This window comes from Urocampus carinirostris, chromosome 5 (genome assembly GCF_059441175.1).
Source record: "Urocampus carinirostris isolate Australia breed hairy pipefish chromosome 5, RoL_Ucar_1.0, whole genome shotgun sequence".
Taxonomy (NCBI): Eukaryota; Metazoa; Chordata; class Actinopteri; order Syngnathiformes; family Syngnathidae; genus Urocampus; species Urocampus carinirostris.
The window spans coordinates 4,496,643-4,524,356 of NC_142353.1; the positions used below are offsets into that span (position 1 = coordinate 4,496,643).

At 37.9% G+C, this 27,714-nt stretch overlaps 1 protein-coding gene across 7 annotated transcripts in view; it reads left to right on the forward strand.

The window, feature by feature from the left end:
• The window catches only part of pbx3b (pre-B-cell leukemia homeobox 3b), a 112,506-nt gene that overhangs the window by 78,162 nt on the left and 6,630 nt on the right, over positions 1-27,714 (forward strand). For 2 of the 7 annotated variants that reach the window (XM_088335410.1, XM_088335411.1), the window contains exons 3-9: positions 11,160-11,401; positions 14,641-14,831; positions 17,155-17,290; positions 18,783-18,812; positions 24,550-24,715; positions 25,856-25,933; positions 27,046-27,158. In XM_088335410.1, the coding sequence (XP_088191536.1) occupies positions 11,160-11,401; positions 14,641-14,831; positions 17,155-17,290; positions 18,783-18,812; positions 24,550-24,715; positions 25,856-25,933; positions 27,046-27,158 (956 nt within the window). The remainder of the gene's footprint in view (positions 1-11,159; positions 11,402-14,640; positions 14,832-17,154; positions 17,291-18,782; positions 18,813-24,549; positions 24,716-25,855; positions 25,934-27,045; positions 27,159-27,714) is intronic. The other 5 variants (XM_088335412.1, XM_088335413.1, XM_088335414.1 and 2 more) reach the window with 3 other exon arrangements.

A 27,714-nucleotide genomic window follows, 5' to 3' on the forward strand; every position in this document is an offset into this window, starting at 1 on the left:
CTTGTATGGGACCCAATGCGAACTTATACAGATATTTTTTACTATTATTTTGGAAAGAAACTTTCGTACTGGACCTCTCTATCATTTTGGTTTTAGAATTTTAAAACATATACAAAAGTTAAAAGTTTTACTTTTGCATATTTAAAAAAAAAGCTGTGAGATATGTCAACATGTTTTTAAAAGCAAGTATTGTTTTCAAGAATTGCTGTAGGCTATTGAAATATAGTTGGCAGGCCACAAATGGCATAAAGGCCCCTTTTTGGACACCACGGTTTCAGAGAAATTGAGTGCGTTGGATTCACGAGTATATCCACAAAATTTTGAGTTTGATATGGACCTTCAGAACTCTAAATATGTTTTTTTTAAATCTAGAAAAAAAAACAATATAATCAACTAAAATAATATAATATGCTTCACCATCCTCCCTCATCCAGCCATTTTCTGCATTGCTTATCCTCAGTAGTGCTGTGGGGGTGCTGAAGCCCATACCAGCAATCTTTGGACTGTGAGCAGGGGACACCCTGGACTGCTTGCAAGCCAGTGGCAGGGCACGCAGAGAAAGACAACTCGCTCATATCTCGGGACAATTTAGACCGGCCAATTAACCTGACACATTTTTAGAATGTGAAATGAAACCGACGAGCCTGTAGGAGCCCACCAAGCCACAAAGAGGACATGCAAACTCCGCAGAGGGAGGCTGCAATAGCTGGACTTGAACCCTGGACCTTGGCACTGTGGGGCAGCGCGATAACCACGCAGTGTCACCGTCCTCATGTTTTGTTTTTTGTTTGCTTTTCCTTCCAAGACTTACAGATAACGAAAAATAAACCCAACAATGATGAAATGTAATGGTAATGATACTTTTTTGCCCAAGAATTTTACCGGCAGAGCAGATATTGTATATATCACAACTAATCCAACTAATCATTTTCAACATCAAAGTGGTCCACTTTTTGTAACCTGAAATATACTTTAATGGGTCAAACATGCCGCAATTTTTGTTCAACAAGTCAATCAGAAACTCTTAATGCCAACATTTTGACCCAACTATTTAGTAAGTTTTGGTAAAAAAACAATGACATTTTTGTCTAGTTTGACATACAATACATACATCAAATTGACCCAAGTATGTACCTTATTCCCGTAATCAGTCAAATTTTAGAACCAAAATTTCATAATGTTCTTCTTTTTTCAACTCAACATCATCAGATACTTGATAATGAACTACCAGTCACTTAATTCATTGTTTTCTTTATTTTAAATAAGAAACAAACAAAAAAAAGAAAAAAAAAGCAAGAACTTCTGAGAACTGAACAAAAAAACAGAACAAAAGGAAACTACTACTTTTTAGTTTAGGCAAAAGTATGAGCAATTGTCAAATGTATTCTATTTAGCTCACTCAACCAAGACAATGACAAACAAAGTTGCTAATGTGCTCTGCCTCCCTACCGTGCGGTATCAGGTATGGTAATTACTCTGTCATTAACATTGGGAATAGTTAATGTGTATTAATGTGTTAATGGATGTTAATTACTGTACATGCAATAGAAAGCCCCCAGGCAGTCTTTGTATGTCTTTGTGCCATGGAGATGTAGGCCAAGGTTTAAAAAGAAAGTCTTTTCAGAGCATCAAAGAAAGCATATCCTTATGTTTCATTTGTCAGAACAAAAGATTTTCAGTGGTAATTTGATCCTCCTCCAAGCTTTTGGAGCTGGGAGTCACAGAAACCGGCATCTCAACAAAGAGAATGATGTGAAGTCAAAGGAGACGCTGAACACAACAGTGCTAAACTGGTTCCTTTGTGAAATAAATGCTATAAGCCCTTGGTATTCTCTAGTGTGTTGCTTGGCAGTGACTTTTAATAGCACACTGGATTAGAAGCCTTGGATCCCGACTGCCAACCTGGAGTTCAAGCTCACCTTGGCCGAGACCCAGTTACGGGCTTGATGCCACGGATTTCTCCCCTCCTCTGTCAAAAACATCCCCTTCCTCTCTCATGTCTACTGCACACCTTTAAGTGAGATGACCTTTGCAAATATTGACAGAAAATAAATTCTGTTTCGATTAGTTAGCTTTGGGAGACCTTTCTGGATCAATGCAATTAGATGAGCAGGGTTTCGATATGTGGCTAGAGCAGTGGGCTGAGAGCTGCAGGAGGTCAGGGTTACCTGTAATGAGGAGGTGGACACAAACGCATAGTGGCACACAGGCAAAAGCCTTTTTCTGTCTCGTAAATCCACAAATCTGGATTATATCTGCATGGCGCAGTATATCTTCCCATAAGCTGTCTGGTGTTTGACGGCGCAGCTATTGCAGCGGAATGAGGTGGAGGACCCCGATGCTGCCCCTCTCCTCCTGAGCAAGGCACATTAACCCAGTAGGGCTTTGCCTTTATAGCTCTCCTGCTCACACTCTAGTGATGAGAGTAAACAAGCGGCAGGCCAAAGGTCATCCAAGCCCACGAAAAAATGGACGGCGCAAGGGAAGAGGAAGAGTGAAGAAAGGAAAGCGGCCCGAGGCAGGCCTTGGATCATTGTCAGAGATTCAAGCAGGGAGTGATGGATGAGGCAACGACCGCATGACGAAATGCGTTATGTGGAGTGATGTTTTTCAAAAATTACATACTGTAGAAGTTATCAACAACAAATTAATTAATCCAGGAATTTATCCACACTACAAGGTTTTATATATATATATATATATATATATATATATATATATATATATATATATATATATATATATATATATATATATATATATATATATATATATATATATATATATTTATATATATATATATATATATATATATATGTATATATATATATGTATATATTTATATATATATATATATTTATATATATATGTATATATTATATATATATATATATATATATATATATATATATATATATATATATATATATATATATGTATATATTTATATATATATATATATATATATATATATATATATATGTATATATTTATATATATATATATATATATATATATATATGAATATATATATATATGAATTTATATATATATGAATATATATATATATAGATATACACTTAAAAATGTAATTTCTTCAATCCTTGCTGAAAAAAAAAAATCTTGACATAACAATTGCCGATTTTATTATCATTTTAACAATTTTCTCACTTGAATTAAATTTAGGAGTAAGACAATATTTTACACAGTGTAGCGTTCTTATCATGAAACAGTAAAAAGGTAATTAAAACATAAGTGTTTACTTGTATTTTAGTGTTTTTTTTTTTACTGAAAGACAAGATATAGTAACATTTTAAACCAAAAGGTATTTAATTGATACATTTTATGCCTGTTTAAGTAGAAAAACGAGATAAAATGGAAACTATACTTTTCCGCTAATTCTTTTTTTGTGCATTAGACTTTGTCTAAAAAGAATTTCATATAAAATTTGTATAAACATTTTCGTATGAAATTTGTAAATACAACAAGGACCACCGCAGGCTGAAAAAAATAGATCAGTTTAGATAATCCTATTTCCTTATCCACAGAGAAAAAAATAACCTTAAATGTTTGAACGAAAAATGAGGGTAATGTTGCCCTTTTTATTTCAACACTATTAAATGACTTCTAGTAATTAAAAGAGCCATTGTCATTGGAGTTCTGTAAAGTGACCAGAACAGCTATGGATTTTTCATTCTCAAGTTGAATGGTAAACGAGGCGCACCAAGGTGACACGGCTCATGCACGTACCCTCGGAGAGAGATAAATCCCACTTTGACTGTGCAGGTGGATTAACCCTGGCGCCCAAACTTGTTTTAATACCCGTATCGTCAGACTAAAAAAATGGGATAAAGATTTTTGCAGGCGAGCAGCATTTCAAAAAGTGACTATGGTTTTGCAAGTTACTTTAGAGATTTGTCATCCACACAGCAAATTAAAGATATTATCTGGCTAGAGTCTATTTGGAGAGAGTCAGGTGACGATGCTCAGTTGGGACAGAGATATTGCAAACTTAAAGCGACATTGTGTATTATTTGGGACCTCCTGTTGGTAAAACTAACTAATTAAACAAAACAAAAAAACAATATTGAATTAAATAATAAGCAAAATTACATGAACAAACAAGTAAACATGCATTTTTTTAAATATGTGGCGGCTGAGAAGTTAGCATTTATTTATCATTCGAGGATCCTCACTTCGAGGGACTGACATAATTGGCTGCTATCTTGCTGCAAAGAATACCCCCCAAACCTGTCTTTCTTATTATTTTCTTTATTTTGCACATGATTTTAATTTATTTATTTCTTATCTACCGAAGAAAACCAGAAATAAATTACAGCGTAGTAAAAAATGGTGAACCTATATAAGATAATTTTCACTCATAGTATATTTTTGTTGTATTTGGTTCTTTTTCTTTCTTCTAGTTGTTTCCTTTTGTTATTCATTATTTCCCCTTTTTATCCTGTTATGATCTGAATCAATCTCCCAAAAAGAGTCAGAAATGACTCTAGCCACCTCCCACTAGGGGGATATGGCTGTGGTATGTATATATATATATATATATATATATATATATATATATATATATATATATATATATATATATATATATATATATATATATATATATATATATATATATATATATATATATATATATATATATATATATATAAAAGAAAGAACAAAAGAAAAAAGGTTAAAAAGGGTAAAGAACAATTTTTTTTTGCTGTAACCGTAGCAACAAGATGACCTACAATTATGGTGAGGCCCATGTCAAACAAATGAAATCCTCTTATCCTATATAGTATTTTTTTAAATGTGTTATAAGTATTACATCTATTTTGCTTAATATTTAAATAAATTAATATTTCTTAATGTTTTTTCTTTACCACTAGTGATCGCTAAACAATACACACTGTCCTTTTAAAGGCAACATTTTTACAGTAATCCCTTATTTCTTTCTTTATTTAATAAATTAATTAACTGTTTCTCAGGAACAAATAATGGCTCAAGTATTTGGGTTAAGAGATAAAAGTACTGGACTTTTGTTTTTGTTTTTTAAATTTCTGTAATGCTGATTGATTTGACATACATACGTACGTATGTAAGTGCAAATCCATTAATTGTTATCATTAACGTTAATACATACATACAAACATACATATATTGTATATTATTTACACGCGGGTGGCACGGCGGCTGGGTGGTTAGGGCGCATCCCTATGGTGCAGAGGTTCAGGGTTCAAGTCCAGCACTCCAGTATATATATATATATATATATATATATATATATATATGACTAGGCAAAAAAGTGAGGGAAAAAATTGTGTTTCGGTCACTAGTTCATATTGTTCCTTGTGCATTTAGCTCCTGTTTCTAGTTGCACACCAACATGCAGACAAATCTAGTGGTCAAATATTACACACTGTACTTTTAGGCTTCTCCAACAAAGTTGCAAGGCAAGGCAAGGCAAGTTTGTTTGTATAGCACAATTCATACACAAGGCAATTCAAAGCGCTATACAGAAATGGCAACAGGTTAAAAACACACAATAAAAGACATTGAAAATTTAAAATGTGGTTTTTAAAATGCATTAAAACCACAGATAAAATATAATAAAATCAATTAATTAAAATAAGGTAAACGTGTAGAGTGCAGATAGAACCCTTTCAGTTGTATGCACAGTTGAACAGAGCTGTTTTCAGCCTGGACTTGTCAGAGTAGACGCCTGTCTGACGTCATCAGGAAGACTATTCCAGAGTTTAGCTGCATGGAACTGAAACGCAGCTTTACCCTGTTTAGTCCTGGCTCTGAGCACCAGCAGAAGGCCTGTCCCTGTGGTTCTCAGGGTCCGAGACACACTGCTATTATTGGTGATTTTTTGCTATGACAACCCCATTTAATTGTTTTTTTCTAATATAGTCTTGTAGGGGCGACATCTTTGCCAGCCTTTGAAATTCACGTGTTATGAACGACCTGCCGGAGCTGATTGTGGCTCAAATACACCCAGGCGGACTCCTGCGGGGCCCTCGGCATGGCGAGGTGGCGCAGTAATCATTTTTATCCTGCTGATTTCTCAAATAGAAATGGACACGTATGATAAAAATGTCATGGCCACTCGGCATGTCAGCGGACTAACAGGATTACATGTCACTTACTAATGTCGTGCTGTGTTTTCCTTTGCCGTGAGTGGCCACACTATTGCACACGCCTGCCTCACGGTAATATATGGTGAGAAACAAGTAGCTCTTTATGGTGTGTGATTATTTAGTTTGAATGAAACTAGTGATTTACGTCCATTTAGTTGAAAAGCCCTGCAAATTCCCCCAGCAGAAAATCCCTGGACGTAAAGTGAGTCAAGTAAAAGTGATGATTTGGTTTGCTGTGAACATAGGAATGTTTACATGCAAAGAATAGTCAGAAGGCCAGAATTAGGGTTTTCAACCAATCCGAATAATCCACGAACATTAGTAGTGATTTAAAGTGTGCAAAGAAAGAACAAGCATTATCCCTGCAACAATTGTTTACATTAAATAAAAAAAAGTTTTAATATTGTCACTTACTACAATAAATAATGGACAGTAGTTGGTTCCTCCTGTCGCTGTCTCTGTGTCTCATGTTTACAAGTTGTGCTAGTGCAATGCCTGCCATAAGCACAGACTTATACTATACAGGTATGGATAAAACTGTGATATTTTCGCCCAGGGGACGGAAAATAAATGGAGAAGTTCTGGAGTAATCAAACAAATTACTGTAAGGTTTCCTTAGTGAGTTACCATGTTGCATTCTTTTCTGTGGCAAATATGAGGATTAAGTAAAGACAGAATTAAGAAAAAAGAACCAAACCGCCAGCTATCGGAACATGCTGAAATGTATCAAGGTTTGAATCCTGCGTTTTTCTTTACGCATAACCGGGAACGGTTAACCCTGCCCCCACACCACCTAAAATAAAGTAAAAAACACAATGAAAGCTTCAGATGTAAGCTTTGTGCAGATGCTGCATGAATCGGACGAGGGTTAGTGGAGCATATTGTCCACACGGTTGGCTTGGCTGTGCAAGTCTGATGGAGCCTTGTACGGCATCTCAATGTCTCCAGCACAAATAGCCGCATTCATCCACTCCTCTCACACCATTACACCTCAAAGACTCGACGCCGGCCAATCCATAAATAGAGGCAAATTTGTTTTTCTCTGACATTGCAGCTCAACTAAATGTGGAATCAACATGGCTGTGGATTCCGATGGTGTGTTTGTGTGCGGTTCATTTGGAAACAATTTATGCTCAAGTTTTCTTTCCAGTCACTGTTTTCTTCCCAGTGATGCATCAGGTCAGTCAGCCAGTCAGTCAAAGCTGACTGTGATTTCTATAATTAATCTTATTTGGAATCCAGAGGCCAATCGTAACCAAATGCAGCTGTAATGAGCTGTTTGAAATCCTTGAATTGTGAGACGCATTATTGAATTGTAATAACTCTTTGTGCTCACCAACCATCAACTCATCTGAAGTGCTCTTTTGCCGACCCATTGTTGTGGTTGGCTTTTGCTTGGCATCAAAGCTGCACTGCCAGAGTGTCCAGGTGTGCATGCATGTTATTTACTGGGTGATTACAACCTACTGACAGAGCGGTAGACTGAGAACAGCAGGGTCTGGTTGCTTGAGCACAACAGATGAACAGATACTTCATCTACAATTTATTGGGCTATTTTGTCCTAAAAATGCTGTTGTAGATCCAGATATTATAGGTGAAGTAAATCCGAAAATGTTTTTATACAGCAGTGTTTGTCAACCATAGTCCTACGACACTATCAACTTTAACCTTTCATAAATACTCAAAAGAGGGTGAAAATATATTAATGGATTTTAAACTTGTAATGAGGATCGGGAGAAACCTCTCAGAGTAAAATTCCATCCTTTCCTAAAGCTCCCCAACGGACGTCCTATTATTAAGGTTTTATTAAACAGATAGGCCCTAAAACCCCCTGTTTTAAACTAATTTTAAGTCAGGGGCCACACGATAGAACAAACATTCTCTCGGGGGCCGGACTGGTAGATTAGAGAGAAATATAGAATGGGAAAGCTAGAGAGAAAGAGAGAGAGAGAGAGAGAGAGAGAGAGAGAGAGAGAAAGCAAAAAGCGAGAATGAGAGAGAGAAAAGGGAGAGAGAGTGAGAGAGAAAGAAAAGCGAGAGAGAGAAAAATAGAGAGAGAAAGCGAGAACAAGAGAGAGAAAGTGTAAAGCAAGCGAGAGAGAGAGAGAAAATAAAAAGCGAGAAGGAGAGAGAGAGAAAAGCAAGAGAGAAAGAGAGAGAGATGGAGAGGGAATACAAGTACAGCGTTTGTGAGAGGCACCTGACTTTGGCAACCTCAAGTATATATATATATATATATATATATATATATATATATATATATATATATATATATATATATATATATATATATATATATATATATATATATATATATATATATATATATATATATATATATATATATATATATATATGGTGTGCATTTTTATAGCGCTTTTCAAGTCAATGAAGATTCCCAAAGCGCTTTACAATGTGCTTCACACTTTTCCCTATTACACACTAACTAACCGATTGGCAAGGCAACTACTTGCTGTCAGGGGCATTAGGGATTCAGTTTCTTGCCCAAGGACACTTTGACATATAACACGGAGGAGCCGGGAATCGAACCTGCGACCTCTTGATCCCAAAACGAGCGCTCAACCTCCAGAGCCAATGCCGCCCTAAGTGGACATATTTCAACCTGCAGCTCGTTTTTCTCTTACGCATCCCTCAGCGTTGTCTCGTGGGCCGGATTCAATCCCTTAGCTGGCCTGATCTGGCCCGTGGGCTGTCTGTTTGACACCCCTGCCCTAAAGGGTGTAGAATTTAAGAACAGCAACATGATTGGCCGATCATACATGAAAAGCAGTGTTTTCAAATTATTTACTGTCATAGGAAGAAGAAAACCTATATGTGCTATTTGCAAAGTGCAAATGCTTAGTGCAAACAACTTCACCAAGTGCACACTCTGCAAAGGAGAGCGCCATTTCCCCATAATGTAATGGAGTTGCAATTGCACTTTACTCTAGGAGTATAAAAAAATCCCCCCGATGGATCTTATCCAACACATTACTGTTTATTGTTTTGCTTGTTTAAGCATTTCTTTCTAATTATCGTAGAACATATTAGCAGCTTTAGCTTCCATATGCTTTACATATCAAAGTTTGATATTTGCAGTATACAATCCATATTTTTTTTTAAGAAACAAAATAATATGTATCCAAATAACTGGTTGACCAATCATGGCTAACCTGTTTATTGAAGCTGTGTAATCATTGGTGAGTTTAGAGCAACTGTGATGTCAGTCTACAGCAGGTTGCGAAACGGCAGCCTCCGGTGATAAATCAAACTTATAAAACAAACTTATTATAATGGCAGTTTTATAGTAATGAAGAAGTGCATTTTATGTTAAAGACTTCTATGAATTGAAGTTTGCTTTACTAGCAAAGAAAGAAAAAAGGACAAAATACAATGCAGGTACATTGCCAAGTTGTTGACATCCACTGTGTCAAAAAATGAGACACTGGAAGTATAGTTTTCTGTTTAGGAGCGCTTCACAAAGTAGGAGTCCCACTTCACAATTGAACATTTGTCAGTTTATGGATGTTGCTGTCATGTCAACCTCGCCGTACACTGTGTGCACCGCGGTGTAAATAAAAGAACAGGCTTAGACATTGGCGACAGCGACACACTGAATTCTCAGAAAGCGCTGACTGCATACCTGCAGGGTAAATATCACACCGGGGTAGACGATGGAGATGTAATATTTTTAATTGTTCTCAACAGCTAGGGCGGCTTTAATCAGCTAATATGCTGTTAGGAAATGGAAAGAAAAGCTACTGGACTAGTTTTAGTATGGAGAGTGGGAAAATTAGCAGATAGAACACAGAATTAGATTGAAAAAATAGCCGGGAATTTAATGGACAGGGAAAAAGACAAAATTTAACATTTAACATCAAGAATAGCAATGTACACTCTGAATGAGAAATCCTTAGTTTGGTAAATATTGGTTTACTTTTTATGTCTATATTTCAGTTAAATGACCAGTCATCTACTCTAATCTTAGTTGATAAACCGTCCATTATCTGAACCGCTTGTCCTCAGTAGGGTCGTGGGGGTGCTGGAGCCAATCCCACCTATCCTCGGGCAGTGGGCAGGGGACACCATAAGCGAGTTAAACGTATTATCGGTCGCAACATTCATTTTTATTCTCACCGATAGGTTTTTAAAATCAACCTGAATCTATTTTTGTATCAGAATTTGAAGTTACACGATATTAGACATCAAATGTCAATGACAATTTTAATAAAACACGGAATACACAGTTTTGATGTTGTCCAGTTAAGGGAATCCCAAATCCTAGGATATGTGCTATAGTGTACGACGTGCTGGTTTCTCAATGTTCAGCAATCCACCGTCAAAATTAAAGGAATAATCGAATTTCTACCACGACCTTGGTGCGAATCTTCATAATGAAGTAGAAGCTTTTTGGATTCCTGGTCTGGTGTAGCTCGCCACTCGGCCCACTGAGATTTTTAATGGTTCAAGAAATCCAGGAATTTTTCCAGGAGGGGAAAAACACCTCACCAAAATGTATCTAAATTGGGTTTAGGTGTAGTCAAAACAAATAAAATGAGAACTTTGGCTTCCCAAGAAATGACTTGCTAACAATTGCTTTTAATAATCGTAGGTCCTGTCTGTCGTCGATACATGCGTCCGCTTTCTGCCCGCAGTGAGCAACGATGAAAGACGTGCCAACATAATTCGCTATGATGTCTATAATGTATTTTCTTATTAAAATAATTAACTAGTTAAAATATATTTTCATTTAATAATTTTGTCATATGATCAAATATTTACAACAATGTGTTTTTTATGAAATCTTTATATATTATTTAAATGTCGAATTATCCTTTTAATAATATGTTTAACTCATTTTGTTATGGGGGTTGCACGGGTTTCACATATTTTCTTTTTTCCACCTATGCCTATAGGGCAAATCTCAGTCGGGTACCAAAAGTGTCCGTTACATGTGTGTTACTGCATTGCTTCATCCCTCCATCCCTTGTCTGTGTGCCCCTGCAGGTCTCAGCATCCGGGGGGCTCAGGAAGAGGACCCGCCGGACCCCCAACTCATGCGTTTAGACAACATGCTGCTAGCAGAAGGTGTGGCCGGACCAGAGAAGGGTGGTGGCTCTGCAGCCGCTGCAGCTGCAGCAGCTGCCTCGGGCGGGGCAGCTGACAATTCTATTGAACATTCCGACTACAGAGCTAAGCTCACACAGATCAGACAGATTTACCATACGGAGCTGGAGAAATATGAACAGGTAAGAAAGGGGTCTCTCGAATCCAGACTGAGATCCCTGCTGGCCTCTAACTGCCCCTTACCAGTTTTTAAGAGAGTGTTGTGTTAATATAAAATCAAAAATAAACTTTGTTTTATTTTAAAAAATGTAAAAAAAAAAATAGAAGTAGGTAAGTAAATGGTAAATGGTCTAGATTTTATATGGGTCGCACATAATTATTTGTGGCCTTTGAGACCATTGACGGAAGCACAAGAGAAAAATGGGCCAAAAAATGACATGCAGTTTTAAGTAAGGCCACTGGGTGTCTATCATTAATCAATCAGAGAACATTAAGAAAACCCATCCCAATGTCAATTTAACCAAAATAAATACTACCTTTGGCTACATGTTTATGTATTATATAATTGTATTGTACAGCTGTTCTGTGCAAACATTTATTCGTCTCCTTTTGCTAATTAGTAGTTGATGTTGTGTGTTAAAAGCCACACACAAACAAACTAAAACAATGTAAGTTATCAAGTATAGTAAGAAGAAAATTAATGACTTAAGTAATTACAACAAATATAAGGCATGAGATAACCAATTATTAACACACCAAACATGAAATACTTCATTTCATAGCTTTCATATTGCTGTTTATCATGAAAACACAATCAGAGAAGCAAAAAAAGCTTAAGCAAGTACAAAAAATGTAATGTTAATTCTGGAATCATGATCCTGAAGGCAAAAAATTAAACAATGACAAAAAGTGAGATGTTGTATATTTAGGACACTCAAATAAAAATGTATTTAGCAAAAAAACTATATATAAAATTAATATTATATTTTTGTTGTATTACATTTTTTAGCATGACTTCATTTTCTTGCATTCAGGTCATAAAAGGCTGTCTACATGTTTCGATATTTAATGTTGGAAACATTAGCACTTTGCTCTATTTTAGATTTGAAGGAAAGCATGAAAAATGAATGTCCCCAAAAAAATATATATCTGAGGATCGGTTTGAATGAGTTAATTTTATTAAAAACCATATTTAAATCAAGTAAACAAAAAATTATGCAAGATGTATTAGGTGCACCTTGTTACTTCAACTTTAATTGAAAACGTTAAAGGATCAATGAAAACCAAAATGTTAGGACTGAGTGAGACTAGTAGAGACAATAAAATCTTTCGTATTTGCTTTTTTTTTTGAAGCAGCAGCCACTCGCTTTTGATACTAACTATTCTAATCCTATCACAAATCATGTTATTAAGACCAGTTGGAGTGATCAAAATAATATTTCTACAATCATATGCACTAATTTGCTTCCCAGTTCTATTGATGACGCAAGACCAAGAAAATGACGACCTAGTGAATTCAGAGAAAGTATAAGTGCTGCTCCAGAGTAATTAGCAATAAGTAATTAAATGGATTGATATCATGCGAAATGAGTGCTGGTTTTATTTTTCTGAAGGTTTTTTTGAATCATAGGCCATCTGGACGCTGCAGGTCCTTAAATGCACCAAGTTAATTAGCAGGTAATGGGCTGAGAGCAGCGTTTTCAAGAAACAGAAAATGATACACTGTTTATGTAACTGTAAGTGAACTTTGGATAGGGAAAGTATGATTATCTCATCTGGTGTTTGATCCTTCCATTAAATACAGACACATTATGGTTGGAAAAAAATAGAAGATGTTGAGGTAATTCTTCATCAAGCCAGGGAGGTAAATTAGACTTAATTTACTCTTAGTGAGCAGAGGTGAGTTTACAGGGCTGTGCACCACTTTGGCTGGAGTGAATGCATCTTTCTGAGAGCTATTTTCCGGTTTTAATTATCTAAATGTAAATACTTAACGAATTTTACTCAGCGTAATGAGCTCAAGTGTGCACTACATAAATGGGTTATTCTAATTAATCTTGTGTGAATTACTGATTTAACGGAAAGCTGTTCAAATACACTCTGCATTGGGCCAAAGCCAAATTGCAAATTGGCATTTATATTCATACATGACTTCTTCTATTATAACAGGCCAATATATGAACACTGTACTCACTTGAAACCTTTAAAAGTAAAGGCTTGCATCGTATTACCGAAAACTCTGCAATACAGGCCGATGTTTTTTTACTACATTATAAACACTGAAACTAAAAATGCTGTGGCTCATTCTTTCTTTTCTGTTGTGGCACTGAGGAAAACAGCGAGCTGCTCTTTTCTACAAATCATGAGCTCTAAATACAAAACCCAGCATTAATTTACTACACACTTCAAGAGAAATTAGTTTTGCCAACATTACTTATATAATACATAACAGGAGCAAAACAAGAAGTTTTGCGGTCCTTCATTCAATATTTACGTACTCATAATATTTTCTATTTTTCACCCAAAATTCAGGTCCTCAATTCATAAATCTGAATTAAACACTAGTGGAAGTTATCTATCAAAAACACAACACTTCTCTTTCCCCTATGATCTGTGTCACTGTCAGTTCGCTGATTTTTCCTTTAATCCTCAAAAAATGACAACAAGCCAGTCAAATTTGGTTTATTACCTGAACAACCACCAATGACAACAACACAAAAAAACATGTCTGTGTTGCAACATGGCACTCTTGCCGCTAGGTGTGCTGTGTCAGGGGGCAGTTGATGTTCTGCTGCCGAAGGCGTCGATGCCAAATTCCCCACACGAGGTTTAAAATTAGGAAATGGGCGTGATTGAGTTAATTTTATGGGTGAATGAGTTCATTTTAGGGATTTTGAGTTTCTTTCTTGAATTTGAGAATGTGGTGTTTCATCAGGTGTGCTCTGTAGTCCTAAATTAAAGATAATTAATTTCCTTTATGTGGGCAGCATGGCAGCGCAGTGGTTAGAGCATGTGCAACACAGTTCTGAGGTCATGAGATCGAACCTCCTGTGTGGAGTTTGCATGTTCTTCCCAAACTTGCGTGGGTTTCCTCCAGGCACTCCGGTTTCCTCCCACATTCCAAGAACATGCATTTCAGGTTAATTGGATGGTTCAAATTGTCCCTAGGTGTGACTGAGAGAGTGAGTTGTCTGTCTCTGCTAAGAATGGCTGGCAAACAGTTCAGGGTGTCCCCTGCCCACTACCGAAGAGAGCTGGGATGGGCTCCAGCACCCCCGCGACCCTACTGAGGATAAGCGGTGCAGATAATGGATGGAATTTCCATTATGAAAAAAAGTTTACCATTGTAAAAGAGTAGCTTCCTGGAGTGCTTACATTTCCAAACTGACTGGCTTCTTTTGTCTGCTTTTCTACTTGACAGGCGTGCAACGAATTCACAACCCATGTGATGAACCTGCTGCGGGAACAATCTCGCACACGGCCCATCTCTCCTAAAGAGATTGAGCGAATGGTTGGAATCATCCACCGGAAATTCAGCTCTATCCAAATGCAACTCAAACAGAGTACCTGCGAGGCTGTCATGATCCTGCGCTCCAGATTCCTTGATGCCAGGTCAGCGCATGTTATTTACTAGATTCTTGATTCCACTTTGGCCCATAGAGCCAAACATTTTGGCTACAATTTTTAAAACAGTCAAAATGTAAAAAAAGAAAAAGAAAAAAAAAGGTTTAGATCAGCAGTATGAGAAACTTCCATACATTTTTGTAGGATCGTTCGTGCTGTTGACATGTTTAACATCCATATGAAAGAGCTGAACTTTGCAAATGCAATAGCCGGATTGCCTCATCTATTATCCTTCTTGGATAAGTCCTGTGTTCTTTAAACAACTGTTTCCCTTTTGCTTCATCCTCTCAACCTTTGGTTAGCAACTCCCATGTTAGCTACTTTAACTTGTTAATATTGTACGAGTTGTTTTTGGTAGCAGCTCCAATTTGCTGTTGGCAACTCTCTTACTCGATCAATATAAGAATGTGTAGCAATTGGTGTTGGGCTTCCATAGTGTGACCTACCAGCCAAATAATTGCATTCTATTTAGTTACCATTACTCGTAAATATAACTCGCTTTACAGGTAAATATAGTTCAAAATGTAAATAGCACATACCTATGTATAATCGATTCCTCCTCCAAATTGCCTTTGAAAAGTGTTTTGTATGTGTATAATATTCACCCCATCTCTGCTCTCGTTAATCTGCCTATGAACTACTAGCAGTATATATAGAACAAAAGTTTTAAAGAAAGTTCAGCCAGGCTTTTCCGGAATTGTACATAGTTTGAGAAATGTATAATATTGTGAAAGGTGTGACTAAATATTTGCTCTTAAGGGTCACGTATAAAAAGATCTAGCAATGCAAGGGCCATCTTATTGTAATCATACCAACATTTGGTTTATCTTTTGGTTTGTTTATGTATTTGGTGATTGATAACTGAATTATCCGTAAGATTAGTGTCAAGCGGGACGGAAGGAAAACTGAGATCACTTGCACTCGTTCTTGGTTTTTATTGGAAGGAATGACAAGGTGTGATTCTTCGATCCGTTGTTTGACGGATTGGCGAAGCTTGACAGGTTGGCGAAGGCTTGGCGGGAATGGTCGCGGACAGGCGGAATCGTCGTGTTGTTGGTCGGGGCTGGAGAAGAAGGGCGTCCTCGTGTTCGGAAATGTGATCAGGAATCAGATGGGTAGGGCAGGTCGTAGGCAAATTCGGAAACGGGTCGGCAACGGAGATCAAGTAGAAGAAAACAGGAGGCAGGCAAAGAGTCGGAGGTACGGGCTTTCTGAGCAGATGGCAACAGGTAGCATAGTGCTATCAGACAGCTTGTTTCTGGAAGCTGAGTATTTAAATGGACAGGGTGCGCCAATCAGCTGTCCTGGCTGTTGGCGCCAAATCCTGAGCACAGGTGTTCCAGATCCGAGAGATTATGACAATTAGTGGCATACTGTGTAATCATAAATAGTTTATCTCATATGTAAGGCAAGATTTTTACTCCAAATAACTCTCGTAATATAAATATATTTTATCTGGAGTTGCTAGTTTTGGAGAGGGACCATTGTTGATTGGTGCATATTCAAAAAAGGATGCATACCCATCAATTGTAACACCCTAAAATGTGTTAGTACGTACAGGTCAAAACAGTTTGTTGTAGAAAATAAGCATTTTATTTTACATTTATTTCACTCTCGCAGGATTACTTTTCCAGACAATTATTTCCTCACACCTGAGAGCAAAATGAATGCCAGGTCATGTGTCAAACAAATGCTAATCGTTAATGTGCAATTTTGCAAACCAACACAAGTTCTGACCAAACAAGTCGAGCGGAAGCACATTCGCTGCCCACTGCATGCGCCAGGCATAGTAAACACTGCAACAAATAAGCAAATGCTCAAGAACGTGATAAGTAGTGCCCTTGGGAGGGAAGCGGCCCCAGATCTAGTTAGAGTTTGCTTGTTTCTGCTGGAGATCCCTGGGGCTGTGGCACTTAAGGAACAATGCTCAACTGTGCATGCCGTGATTTCTATAATGTACCGAGATGCACTCCGACTGGGCTTTGCGCTCCATCACCAAGCCCGCCCAACCACTGCGCTAAACTCTGGGCATTACACGCTTGAATTGGAAATTGGCGACCAACAGACCAAATTAAACATTGTATGTGTTTTTGTGCTCATGTGCGCTTTCGTTTGTCAGTCGGATCCTAGTCGGCCTTTGTCTAGTCGCAGGACGGACTACGTTATCCTTCTCCGGGGTGCCCATTTCTCCTCATTTTCACCATTTACGTGCGAGATTGATTGTGCAATTTCCACCACCCAACCGGACGAGTTAATGTCGGTCGCGCTAATGGGCTGGCCGGGCCTTTCTCTCGTTGTGCTCCCCACTCAGGCGGAAAAGGAGAAACTTCAGCAAGCAGGCGACGGAAATTTTGAACGAGTACTTCTATTCACACCTCAGCAACCCATACCCCAGTGAGGAAGCCAAGGAGGAGCTGGCTAAAAAGTGCAGCATCACAGTTTCCCAGGTGGGTAGCGCATCCGACACTCGCTGGTGCAGGGTGGGCGTCTAGAGGGACCCTTAACGTGGGTTACACCAAAGCGTCCTCAGCTAACCTTGACATTGTGACTACCTAATGATGCTTCAGTCAAGGCAGTGTGAGCGGGGCCACAGGGAAGGGAGGGCCATCATCTTGGCCTCAATCAAAGCACTATGCTGTCCTTCCTTAACTGGCTCCTTCTCCCCCTTCCCTCTCCCCTTCACACTCATCCCCATCCACCACATGCACTTGCTTTCCTGCCTGCCACTCACTAAGGTCATTAACTAGGAAAAAAGAAGACTCACTGTTATGCTGGTAGATGCTATTCAAATATAACACATTTTCTGGACTATAAGGCGCACCTAGAACCGCAATTTAGCTGGAAATATGAAAGTGTGCCTTATTTACTATAGAATATGGTGGATACGATTGGAACTGCATACAGTAATTATTGGTATGCGTCACAATACAAGGTTTTATGTCAATATTTGAGCAATAATTGCGCAATGATTGATCAAATCTATAAAGATCGCTGACCTAATTCACACAACAATTTATGCAACAATAGTCCAACCCGATTTGTAGAGTCAGAGTGCTTTTCCACTAGACCTCCAGTGATACATATGACATATGACGAGACATTAAACCATATATCATTATCACACCATTTTTATGGTGCAAGGAACACTGATTTGCATAGTGCATTCTGAAAGGTTACACCGTCCACTTTTTCACTAACAAATGTTAGAGAATAGAGAAAACAGAAAGTAGTTTAACAAAATGCTAGATAAGCTCTTTTATGTACTAATACAGACTAAACTGAGGCACACAGGTGAAGAAGTGGAGAGACTGTTTAATTTACCAATATGCATTATGCAAATCAGTGTTTGACACTGTATAAATTGTGTGATAATGGGATATGGTCTAATGCCATAACAGTGGTAGTGGTTAGTGGTAAGGTGTCGACATCTTTGCCTATAATTCTTGGGTTTGATACCCATTGCATGCAATATTTTGTGGTTTTGGTCATCGGCACATATTGATGCATTGCCAGGTACTCTTGCTGTAGTCCAGGTTTTTGCGCCTTATAGTCTGGCGTCGTGTGTGACAAAAAATAATTTGGGGAGGTTGGCCTTATAATCCAGTGCACTTTATAATCCATTGTGCCTTGAAGTGCGGAAAATACGGTATTTAAAATGTACACAATGTAAATCTCCTTGTTGAATGTTAATGAAGGCAGTATTATTATTGTGCACACCCTCTGTTATTTCCTGCTGACTACCATCTTAACACAAATGATTTATATATTTGGGTACTATGCTGGTCTTCACGAGGCGTAGTATGAGAAAGACGTGAATCTATAACGTAACGATTCCTCTGCGCTGTTTTTTTCCATGTGGGGAGGGGAGTGTTAAAGGGTATATTGAGTGGACTCATGAAGAGTCAGATACTGTAAAAGCCCATTCTGTTTTGCCTTCAGGGGGTGGGAAGCACCATCACAGTATCTCAGGTATGTCATAATTTCTCCTGATCCACTGTTTTCATTTCTTTGTTACCTCTTTTGTTTATGTATGTAATAGCCACTTCATCGCACATACCTCTCCCCCACTTCACACAACTAAATCATTGCTAATGTTATTATCAGCTCAAAGGATCCGGTTCAAATTAGCACAGTCCACATCCCACTTTGAAATTGCACACTTCCATTGAGCTCATATTTTACAAGCACACTAATTTTCCCCATCATATTTTGTGTGTCACATGCTTTTTTTGCATTCACTATTGTTTGTTTGTTGTTTGGCATCAACAGGATGTGCAGTGTTTTGAATATCCACCTTTCGTTCTGTTACACTATCATCAAAACAAGGAGAATTTAGCAGTGTTTGCGAGCGCCTGGCTAAGTGGGCCGTTGTAGCTTTCCCCAGGGGAACAAAAGAGTACTCACAAGAATTAGAGTGCCTTTAAAATTTCACCATTAGCGTTGCTCCCCTCCATAAACAGAGGCCACAGCAGACATTACTATTGACTTATTCTTAAAACTTTAGCTCATTTTAAGTGAGTAGCAAAGAAATAGCCGACCCTAATGCCTTGTGCTCCCTAAATGTGTTATGCCTCACGCCGCCACAGCTTTAACATGGTCACAATTGAATCACAGTAGCTACTCTGCGAGCTCAGTTAAGTCATTTATTAAAATCCTCAATTTTTCTTTTTGCTTTGTTGATCATTCAAACATTTATCAAGTAAAAAAACATCCATCATGAGAAATCTGCCAATATCAGTTGGAAGTTTGTTCAATACATCACTGCTGATGAAATACCCTGCTGTACTGTTAGCAAGGTGGACAGCTAAATTGTTTAATATTTCTTTATAACATTGCAAATCCGGGTGGGACAAATGTTGTGCACAATTGAAATTCCCCATTTGTCTTCAAAACCACACATCATACATATTAATTAATTTAGAGCAAAGGTTTACCAATTTGGCAGTATCCAACAACCACATTAACAGATGCTAAAAAAACCTACAATAATTATGATTTCCACAAAACGTTAAACATGTTTTTGTTTCCTTCATATTTGAACATTTTTTATAAGCATTGTGAGAAATAATTAATGTGATCAGTATCTCCGTATCATTGGACAAAGGCTGTCACTAAGAAATCTTTTTAGATTGAGATCGCTCAGTTGATCACTCGGATCAACTTTTTGGGAGATGGCTATATGTCAGTTTTTAAAATACAATGTTTAACCATCCATCCATTATCCACCCCGCTTATCTTTAGTAGGGTTGTGGTGTTGCTGGAGCCCATCCCAGTTGTTCTTGGGCAGTGGTCACGTGACACCCTGAAGTGGTTGCCAGCCAGTCGCAGGGCACACGAAGATATATAATTCACTTGCTCATTCACACTTAGGGACAATTTGGACCAGCCGAGCAACCTGACGTGCATGTTAATGGAATGTGGGAGGAAACCAGAGTGCCCGGAGGAAACCCACGCAAGCACGAGGAGAACATGCAAACTCTGCACAGGAAATCTGGTAGCTGGATTTGATCCCATGACCTCAGAACTGTGCCGCGGACTCGCTAACCACTCAACCGTTGTGCTGCTCTAATGTTAACAACAATAATAATAAAAAAGTAATAAATAATAATAATAATAAATTAAAAAAACAATAAAAAGAATAATCATCATCATCATAATACTAAAATTACCAATGAAAATTATTAGAACTAGCTTGAAGCAACATATTTGCCGTGAGATGTCCCAATTAAATAAAGAAATGACAGATCGAATAATTATCATAATACTGCAATAAGGAATGGGCAACTAGCAGTAGCATGTATCGTTACGTTGGCGATACCATGCTCAATTCATCATAGCGATACTTGTTAGGGCTGGCTGCTCTCCAGGGAGCATTTCGCAATCAGGAATAAATTAGACCTTATTGTTGATAATCAAATGTTATTCTGAGAACTATTTTTTGTCGGTTTTAAAAGGTGAATCTTCAAAATGATCATTAATCAGAAATCAAAGACACATGATTGACCATTAGTGACAATGACAGTTCATAATAGTCAAAACAACGAACAACAGTGCATAATTATAGTCAAAATATATAACTAGTCGGTAATCTTCTTTGCAGGGGTGCAACATTAAAACAGAATAAACATATCAGCCTGACAATAAAACGAGTGTTATCAAAAATCACGAATAATTATGATAGTAACAATGATAGCAATAGTACTACTAAACAACAACCATCCAACCAACCAACCAACCATTCGGACTACTATCTCTACTAATGATAATAACTATAATAATTATAATAATAATAATGCTACACAAAAGAATGATGATTATAATCATGAGAGCAAGATTTAATTAAGAACTACAAAAATTAATAAGGATCAGATTTGTGACAAAACACAATGTTAACTGTATTTGTTATGTCAGAAATGTTTATCAAACTAATAATTGCCGAGAAGTACCACACAAGGTTTCCCAATACCTTGTTTGAAAAAACTACATTTTGATCCATGAACCTCTTATAACTGGTGGCAAAAACATTCTATTTATATTTCAAATTCAAGGTTGCCTAAGCTGCAGTCACAGACCATTCGTGCGGTTTTCATTGATCAGGTAGGAATATTGATTCCATGATAGTATAAGAGCCGATCCGCCTTTCAAAACACGGAGGAACTCTATTGTGTTTTCACAGTCGGCATGCTCATTACACGATGGCTGGCTCCAAGGCTGCCGTTGTCAGGTATTTTGGTGTTAATATATATATATATATATATATATATATATATATATATATATATATATATATATATATATATATATATATATATATATATATATATATATATATATATATATATACATACACACACATTCAGTATATTAGGATTAGAAAAATAAAAAGTGACGATTGCTCATTTATAAATAGGTTAAGTCAAAAGGATGATAGCCAGGGATTTCATTGCTTCCAATTAAACCTTGCTTGTTAGGTTAACCTCTAGGTAAAGCCATCAAACAATTGATGTCGAAGAAGCCATGCCGCCGACAGTGGGTCTCGCCTGAATGGTCATTAATTTTAATTGCTTAGATATTAAAGATTTAGAGCTCAGAGACATGCAGGATAGAAATGATCTGTTGTATTGCAAATCCAGTCACTTTTTATGCCACAACATTGGCTGGCTGCTGGGGATATTAAAATTTAAGCATATGGGTGGAAATTAAATAAAGCCTCATTATGGGCATCTGCTCTTTGGCTGGTCCGGCGGTGGGCTGCAACGCCAGCGAGATGGAGTGGATGGGGTTGGGGGTTGGGTTTGGGATGAGCGGCTATGGCACAGCAATGAGAGACTCTAATTTATAGAAGCATTAAAGCATCATTTCATCGTGATTCTGCTCTTATCACTGTCGACGCAGGATATCCATGCAACTATTGAGGGTCCCACTAGTATGTGTTTCACTGCAATGGAATTTGCATAGCAAACTACTTTGCTTACAGAGCTCTTCCTCTTACCTTTTTGCTTTTTTAATGTATCTATTAGATCTTTATGTGAATTATTTCATAATGTTAGTAAAATGATAATACATGGGAGTAAGGTGTTTTACAATAACCTGGGGCTAATTGCTAATGCTTACACTATTTTAAGAAAATACTAGAGATGCAGCCATATAATATTTATATTAGGTTTCACCAACGTGATACCCAAAGTAGCTTTCGAAGGCCACATGAATGACCTGTGGGACCTTTTTAATGATAGTTCGCCCTTAACTGGTCGTTGTAAATAAGTATTGTTACATAATGAAGGGTATATCTCCCCCACATATTTTTAGTTTTTTTTTTTGCTGATCATTAGAGATTGGTGACTACTCATATCAGGCCAGTTTTTGGCCAATACTTAGGCTAACTGTCGAAATTGATGTAGTGGATATTTTACCATTGGGGATTATAATGGAAATGAAATAATTTAATTCGGACTTTTGTAAAAATGAGAGTGTACAAATCGAAAAACATCCATCCATCATCTGCACCGCTTATCCTTAGTAGGGTCGCGGGGGTGCTGGAGCCCATCTCAGCTGTCTTCGGCAATGGGCAGGGGACACCCTGAACTGGTTGCCAGCCAGTCGCAGGGCACACAGGGACAACTCCCTCGCTCATTCACACCTAGGGTCAATTTGGACCGGCCAATTAACCTGACATGCATGTTTTTGGAATGTGGGAGGAAATTGGAGTGCCTGGAGGAAACCAACGCAACCACAGAGAGAAGATGCAAACTCCACACAGGAGGTTTGATCTCACAACCTCAGAACTGTGCTGCACACGCGCTAACCACTGCGCCGCTGTGCTGCACATCCAAACCTACATAAACTTTGAAAACCAAAGTATTTATTTTAGATGCATGGTAAAAAAAGAGATTTTGTGCATCCCAATGTTAAAAATCAAATAATTAAAAAATAAAACAAAATAATATTGATTTGAATAACGTAAAGTAAAAATGCATACATTATCATATTAATGTATATTGTTTTCAATTTGTTTTTGGTTAAGATTTTATTCATTTTATTTTACATAACTTGAGGCTCACCCACAGGGAGCTAACATGATGGTCTACCATCCTACTCCTATTGATGTACCTAAAAACCTAAAACCTTATGAAAGGCTGTAAACCTAAAAACCCTAAATTGGCGAGGCATTTGAAACTGTGTCTTATATACTCCCGAATACAGTGGATATGATTGGTTTACTACCAGTTTTGTGCAATGATGCATCAATTGAAAAACATTGTTGACCTTTATCGCCAAGTATTGTATGCAACAAGAATCAAACCCGGGCCTCGGTAATGAAAACACAGACACTCAACCGTTAGACCAATAGTGATGCAATTGCAAAGTCCATTGAAAAGTTGTATCCCTTGTGCTTTTTGCGTTTATTTGCAGCTTTGAGGACAGTGTTTTATTGTTACCATTCTCTAACTTGTGTTTCAGGCACTGTGCATAAAAATAGTGTGATGATGAGATAAAATGTAATGACTTTGTATATGTCCTCTGTATCAATGGTAATTCATTATGAGCGTTTTTACCACCGTGACCTTGCTTCAAATCCTGTCGCACACATTGTTTTCCGATTTTGGCCAGCAATTTATTTTCGACTAATCATTTATTGCACTACTATATAATGTAAGGTATATAAAATGTGCAACGGTAATACACAAATGATTACAGTAGGTTTTACTGTATGTGAAAAATATATGACAACATATTTTAGGAGGTGCACCTTATTCTGTGTGCCTTATCATGTACCAAGTCCTCAGAGGAATATATGTGAAATATCTAATGTATAAGAACCATAGGTTAATGTATTTTTTTTCATCTGTTTTTTTTTCTCCATCACTCACTCACTAATTGATGGGAGGGTCGTATCCTTAAAGCCAGCCTCGCAACAGCAGACATGTCAAAGCAGCAGGGGCCCCTCGCGTTCAGATTTTGTCAGGAGATGGAGCTGAGAGCATGTCATGCTCCCATCCATGAGAAGACACAATTGGCTCCTTATTATGGCTTAATTAGCTTGTGTACCCAGTGGACATTGCTGTAGGGTTCGGGAATTGGGTACTTGATGAACCCAAACATGACATCTTGAAACAGTCACACTGCTCAATGCACGCTGTTATGGCTGCTTGACGTCTGACTCCTCTGAACCCACCACCCCAACCCCTTGTGCTCTCCCTTGCAGGTATCCAACTGGTTCGGCAACAAACGCATCCGCTACAAGAAAAATATCGGCAAGTTTCAGGAAGAAGCCAACCTGTATGCCGCCAAGACAGCTGTAAATGCGGCACATGCTGCCGCCGCCGCCGTGCAGAACAGCCAAGCCAACTCCCCTACGACACCGAACTCCGGTAGGCACTCCAGCATAATGGAGAAAAGGGTTAAAAAAATGAAATAAAATAGAGCTACTCTACACCTTAGGCCGTAACCTCCCGCTCCCCCTTTTTCCCCTCCTGCGCTAACCTTGCAGGCGAGCGTGACAGGCTCAGCTCCCAGCTTGGGAATCACAGTGTCTCCAATCTCTAAGACACTTGGTGCCAAGCAAACTCATGCATAAAGCAAGCGTTCCTGACTCGTGAACCGCGAATTCATGTATTTTGGGAAAATAAAAACATATCAGGGAAAAAGAAAAAAAAACATATTGGAAGATTGCCATGGGATTTGTTTTCCCTTGACTTTCTGTCAGCCTGCTGTCATTTGAAAAGTATTTTGTAGTCACGTGGAATGTGGCATGTTATTTGGATAGCGAAGTGTAACCACTGGAGCTTGGAAACATGGGTATAAACAAACCTCGGAGCTTGTAGCGCCGTGATTACGCTTATATTGTCAGTCATTTCCTTTTATTTTAGAGTGAAATGCAGATAGGTCTACACGTGGTGCCCGTGGGTACCAGGTCGCGGCTCAACACCACCTCAGTAGCCCGTGGAATTAATCTGTAAATATATCATGGGTCATCGTGACTTTCTAGGAAATTTGATTTCTAACTGGCACCATATTAAGTCATTTACTGAGCTTATTTGAACCTCTCATAATTACAACCTGGCGATAAAATAGCATTAACATAGTAAAAACTGTTCTATTAAATTATTTTAGAAATGCATATAAAACTGTTAGCCTTTTGGGCTAAACAGTAATAAAAAGATAGCTCTCACCTTTAAAAACTTTAGCGACCCCTGATCCAAATGATTTCCATCACTTCCATCTCAACCCCCTTCCTTCCATCCCAACCTACCTACCTACCATCTATCTTTCTCTCTGTCTCTCCGTCTATCTGCCTGTCGGTCTATCCCTCCATCCATCTATCTATCCATCTATTTATATATCTAGCTAGCTAGCTATTTAGCTATCTATTTAGTTATTCATTAATATATTTTCGGGGTATTTTTGGTCCCCCATATAAAATTTTAGCACCATGTAACATGTGATCGGACTGGGATGAACTGCATCGGGATTTGGTAAGCTTATGAAGTGGTCCTTTTTTTTGCACCCAGGATTCCAGATGAAAGATGAGGAGTTTCAGCTGGATTCTGCAGAGAGCAAAAACTCTCTTTTAACCAACATGTTTACTGGTACTGGTCTTTTCATAAGCTTCTTCTTGTCCTTGTCATATCCCATGTGATACTTTCCCGCCGGTGTTCGATTGGAAGTAGATGATGTGGAGCGATTGGGAGCTCAAGAGACCAATCACATATAGAACCCTTTTGTGTCGCGTGACCCTGACTTTATTTGTGTTCATTCAAATATGACGGCTATTCGAGTCATCCCGCATACGGTCCCTATCAATTCTTTATACGTTTTTTTTCGTTTGTTTTTTTGTTTTGTTCCCACTAGTAGTTGCTTGTTTTATTGGCATTTCATCCATGTGTCTCTTTGAGTTGGGTCCCATTTCTTCAGGTGTGCGAGTGCGTGGGTGTTCGCATCACATGTGGGTGAATGTTCAGTCCTATTATATGAGAGGCTATTTTGAGAAGTAAAATAATACTTGTTCTCACATGTAACATCATACTCTTACACATGAAAAACAATATGCAAAAAGACTGTTATACTCTCTCATAAATACAACTATTCTCTCTTACACACTACTGTACCAATATACTCTAGTACGCAACTATACACTTTCTCACATACAACTTTACTGTCATGCACACTACTGTACTTTCTCATGCGTATTACTATAGTCTCAACAACAAACTAATACTGGGATAGACTTCAGTTTGGCGTCAAACTATACAACAAGTACACACAAATCAGTGTGCATAAGCATGGTTACAAAAAAATATCTAACGTAAAACAACACTGAGAGTTGAGATGATGATTACACTAGGTGTGAAAAAAAACAATAGGAATATCAGTTTTAATGGTGTGTGAGAAAGAATTGTAGTGTGTGTGTGAGAGTTTATAGTAGTGTGTATGTGCGGGTGTATAGTAGTATGTGTGTGAAAGCATAACAAAGTGCGTATGAGAGTATAGCAGTATATGTGTGAGAGTATAGTAGTGTGTATTAGAGAGTAGTGTTTGTGCATGGCTATGACTATGTTCTTATGCAAGTGTAGTTGTGCATGTGTGAGGGTATGATATTATATGTAAGATCAAGTATAATTTACTTCTCAAACGGGATCTCATACTATTACAGTAAATCACCCATTTGTGTTACTCAGCTGCGTACATTTTCCCTCTCTAGGTCCTTCGGGTTCTTTTAACTTCCCAAACACTGGGGACATGTACTTGAGCATGCAGAGTCTGAATGGGGATTCTTACCAAGGGGGACAAGTCGGAGCCAATGTACAGTCACAGGTAGGATTAACAATCAGGGACAGTTCCTCATTGCCAGTGCTCAGCTGCCCTTGCCTTGCCTGTGTGCTGAGCCATCCTCAGTGCTGTGTGAAGCTAACCTACCAACACGCAGCTCCCTAAGACACTTTTGGATGGAAAATTTTGATCAGTAAATTAAGTGTCCAACATCGTAAGTGTACATTTGGTGAATGCATTTGGCTTTGACTTGACCTCTTGGGTTGGTATTGGGTTTTTGGTGAAGTGTCCTCCTTTTGCTATTTTCCTCTTTTGTCTCATTGTTGTCCACCATTTCTAGATATAAGTCAGAGTGGTTGAAACTGTGCACTAGTGCACTGTACAATAAGTACTATATACACAACCGTTCAAAAGTTTGGGGTCGCTTAGAAATATCCTTAATTTTGATTACATGAAGCTAATCATGTTAATGCAGTAAATTATTATTTTAGTTGCAAATATTTGGTTCTTGATGCAATATCTACATAGATATATAAAGGCTCATTCTGAGCAAGTAGCACTTAAGTGTTCTAATAGTACATTGGGTTTGCTTATTGCTTCA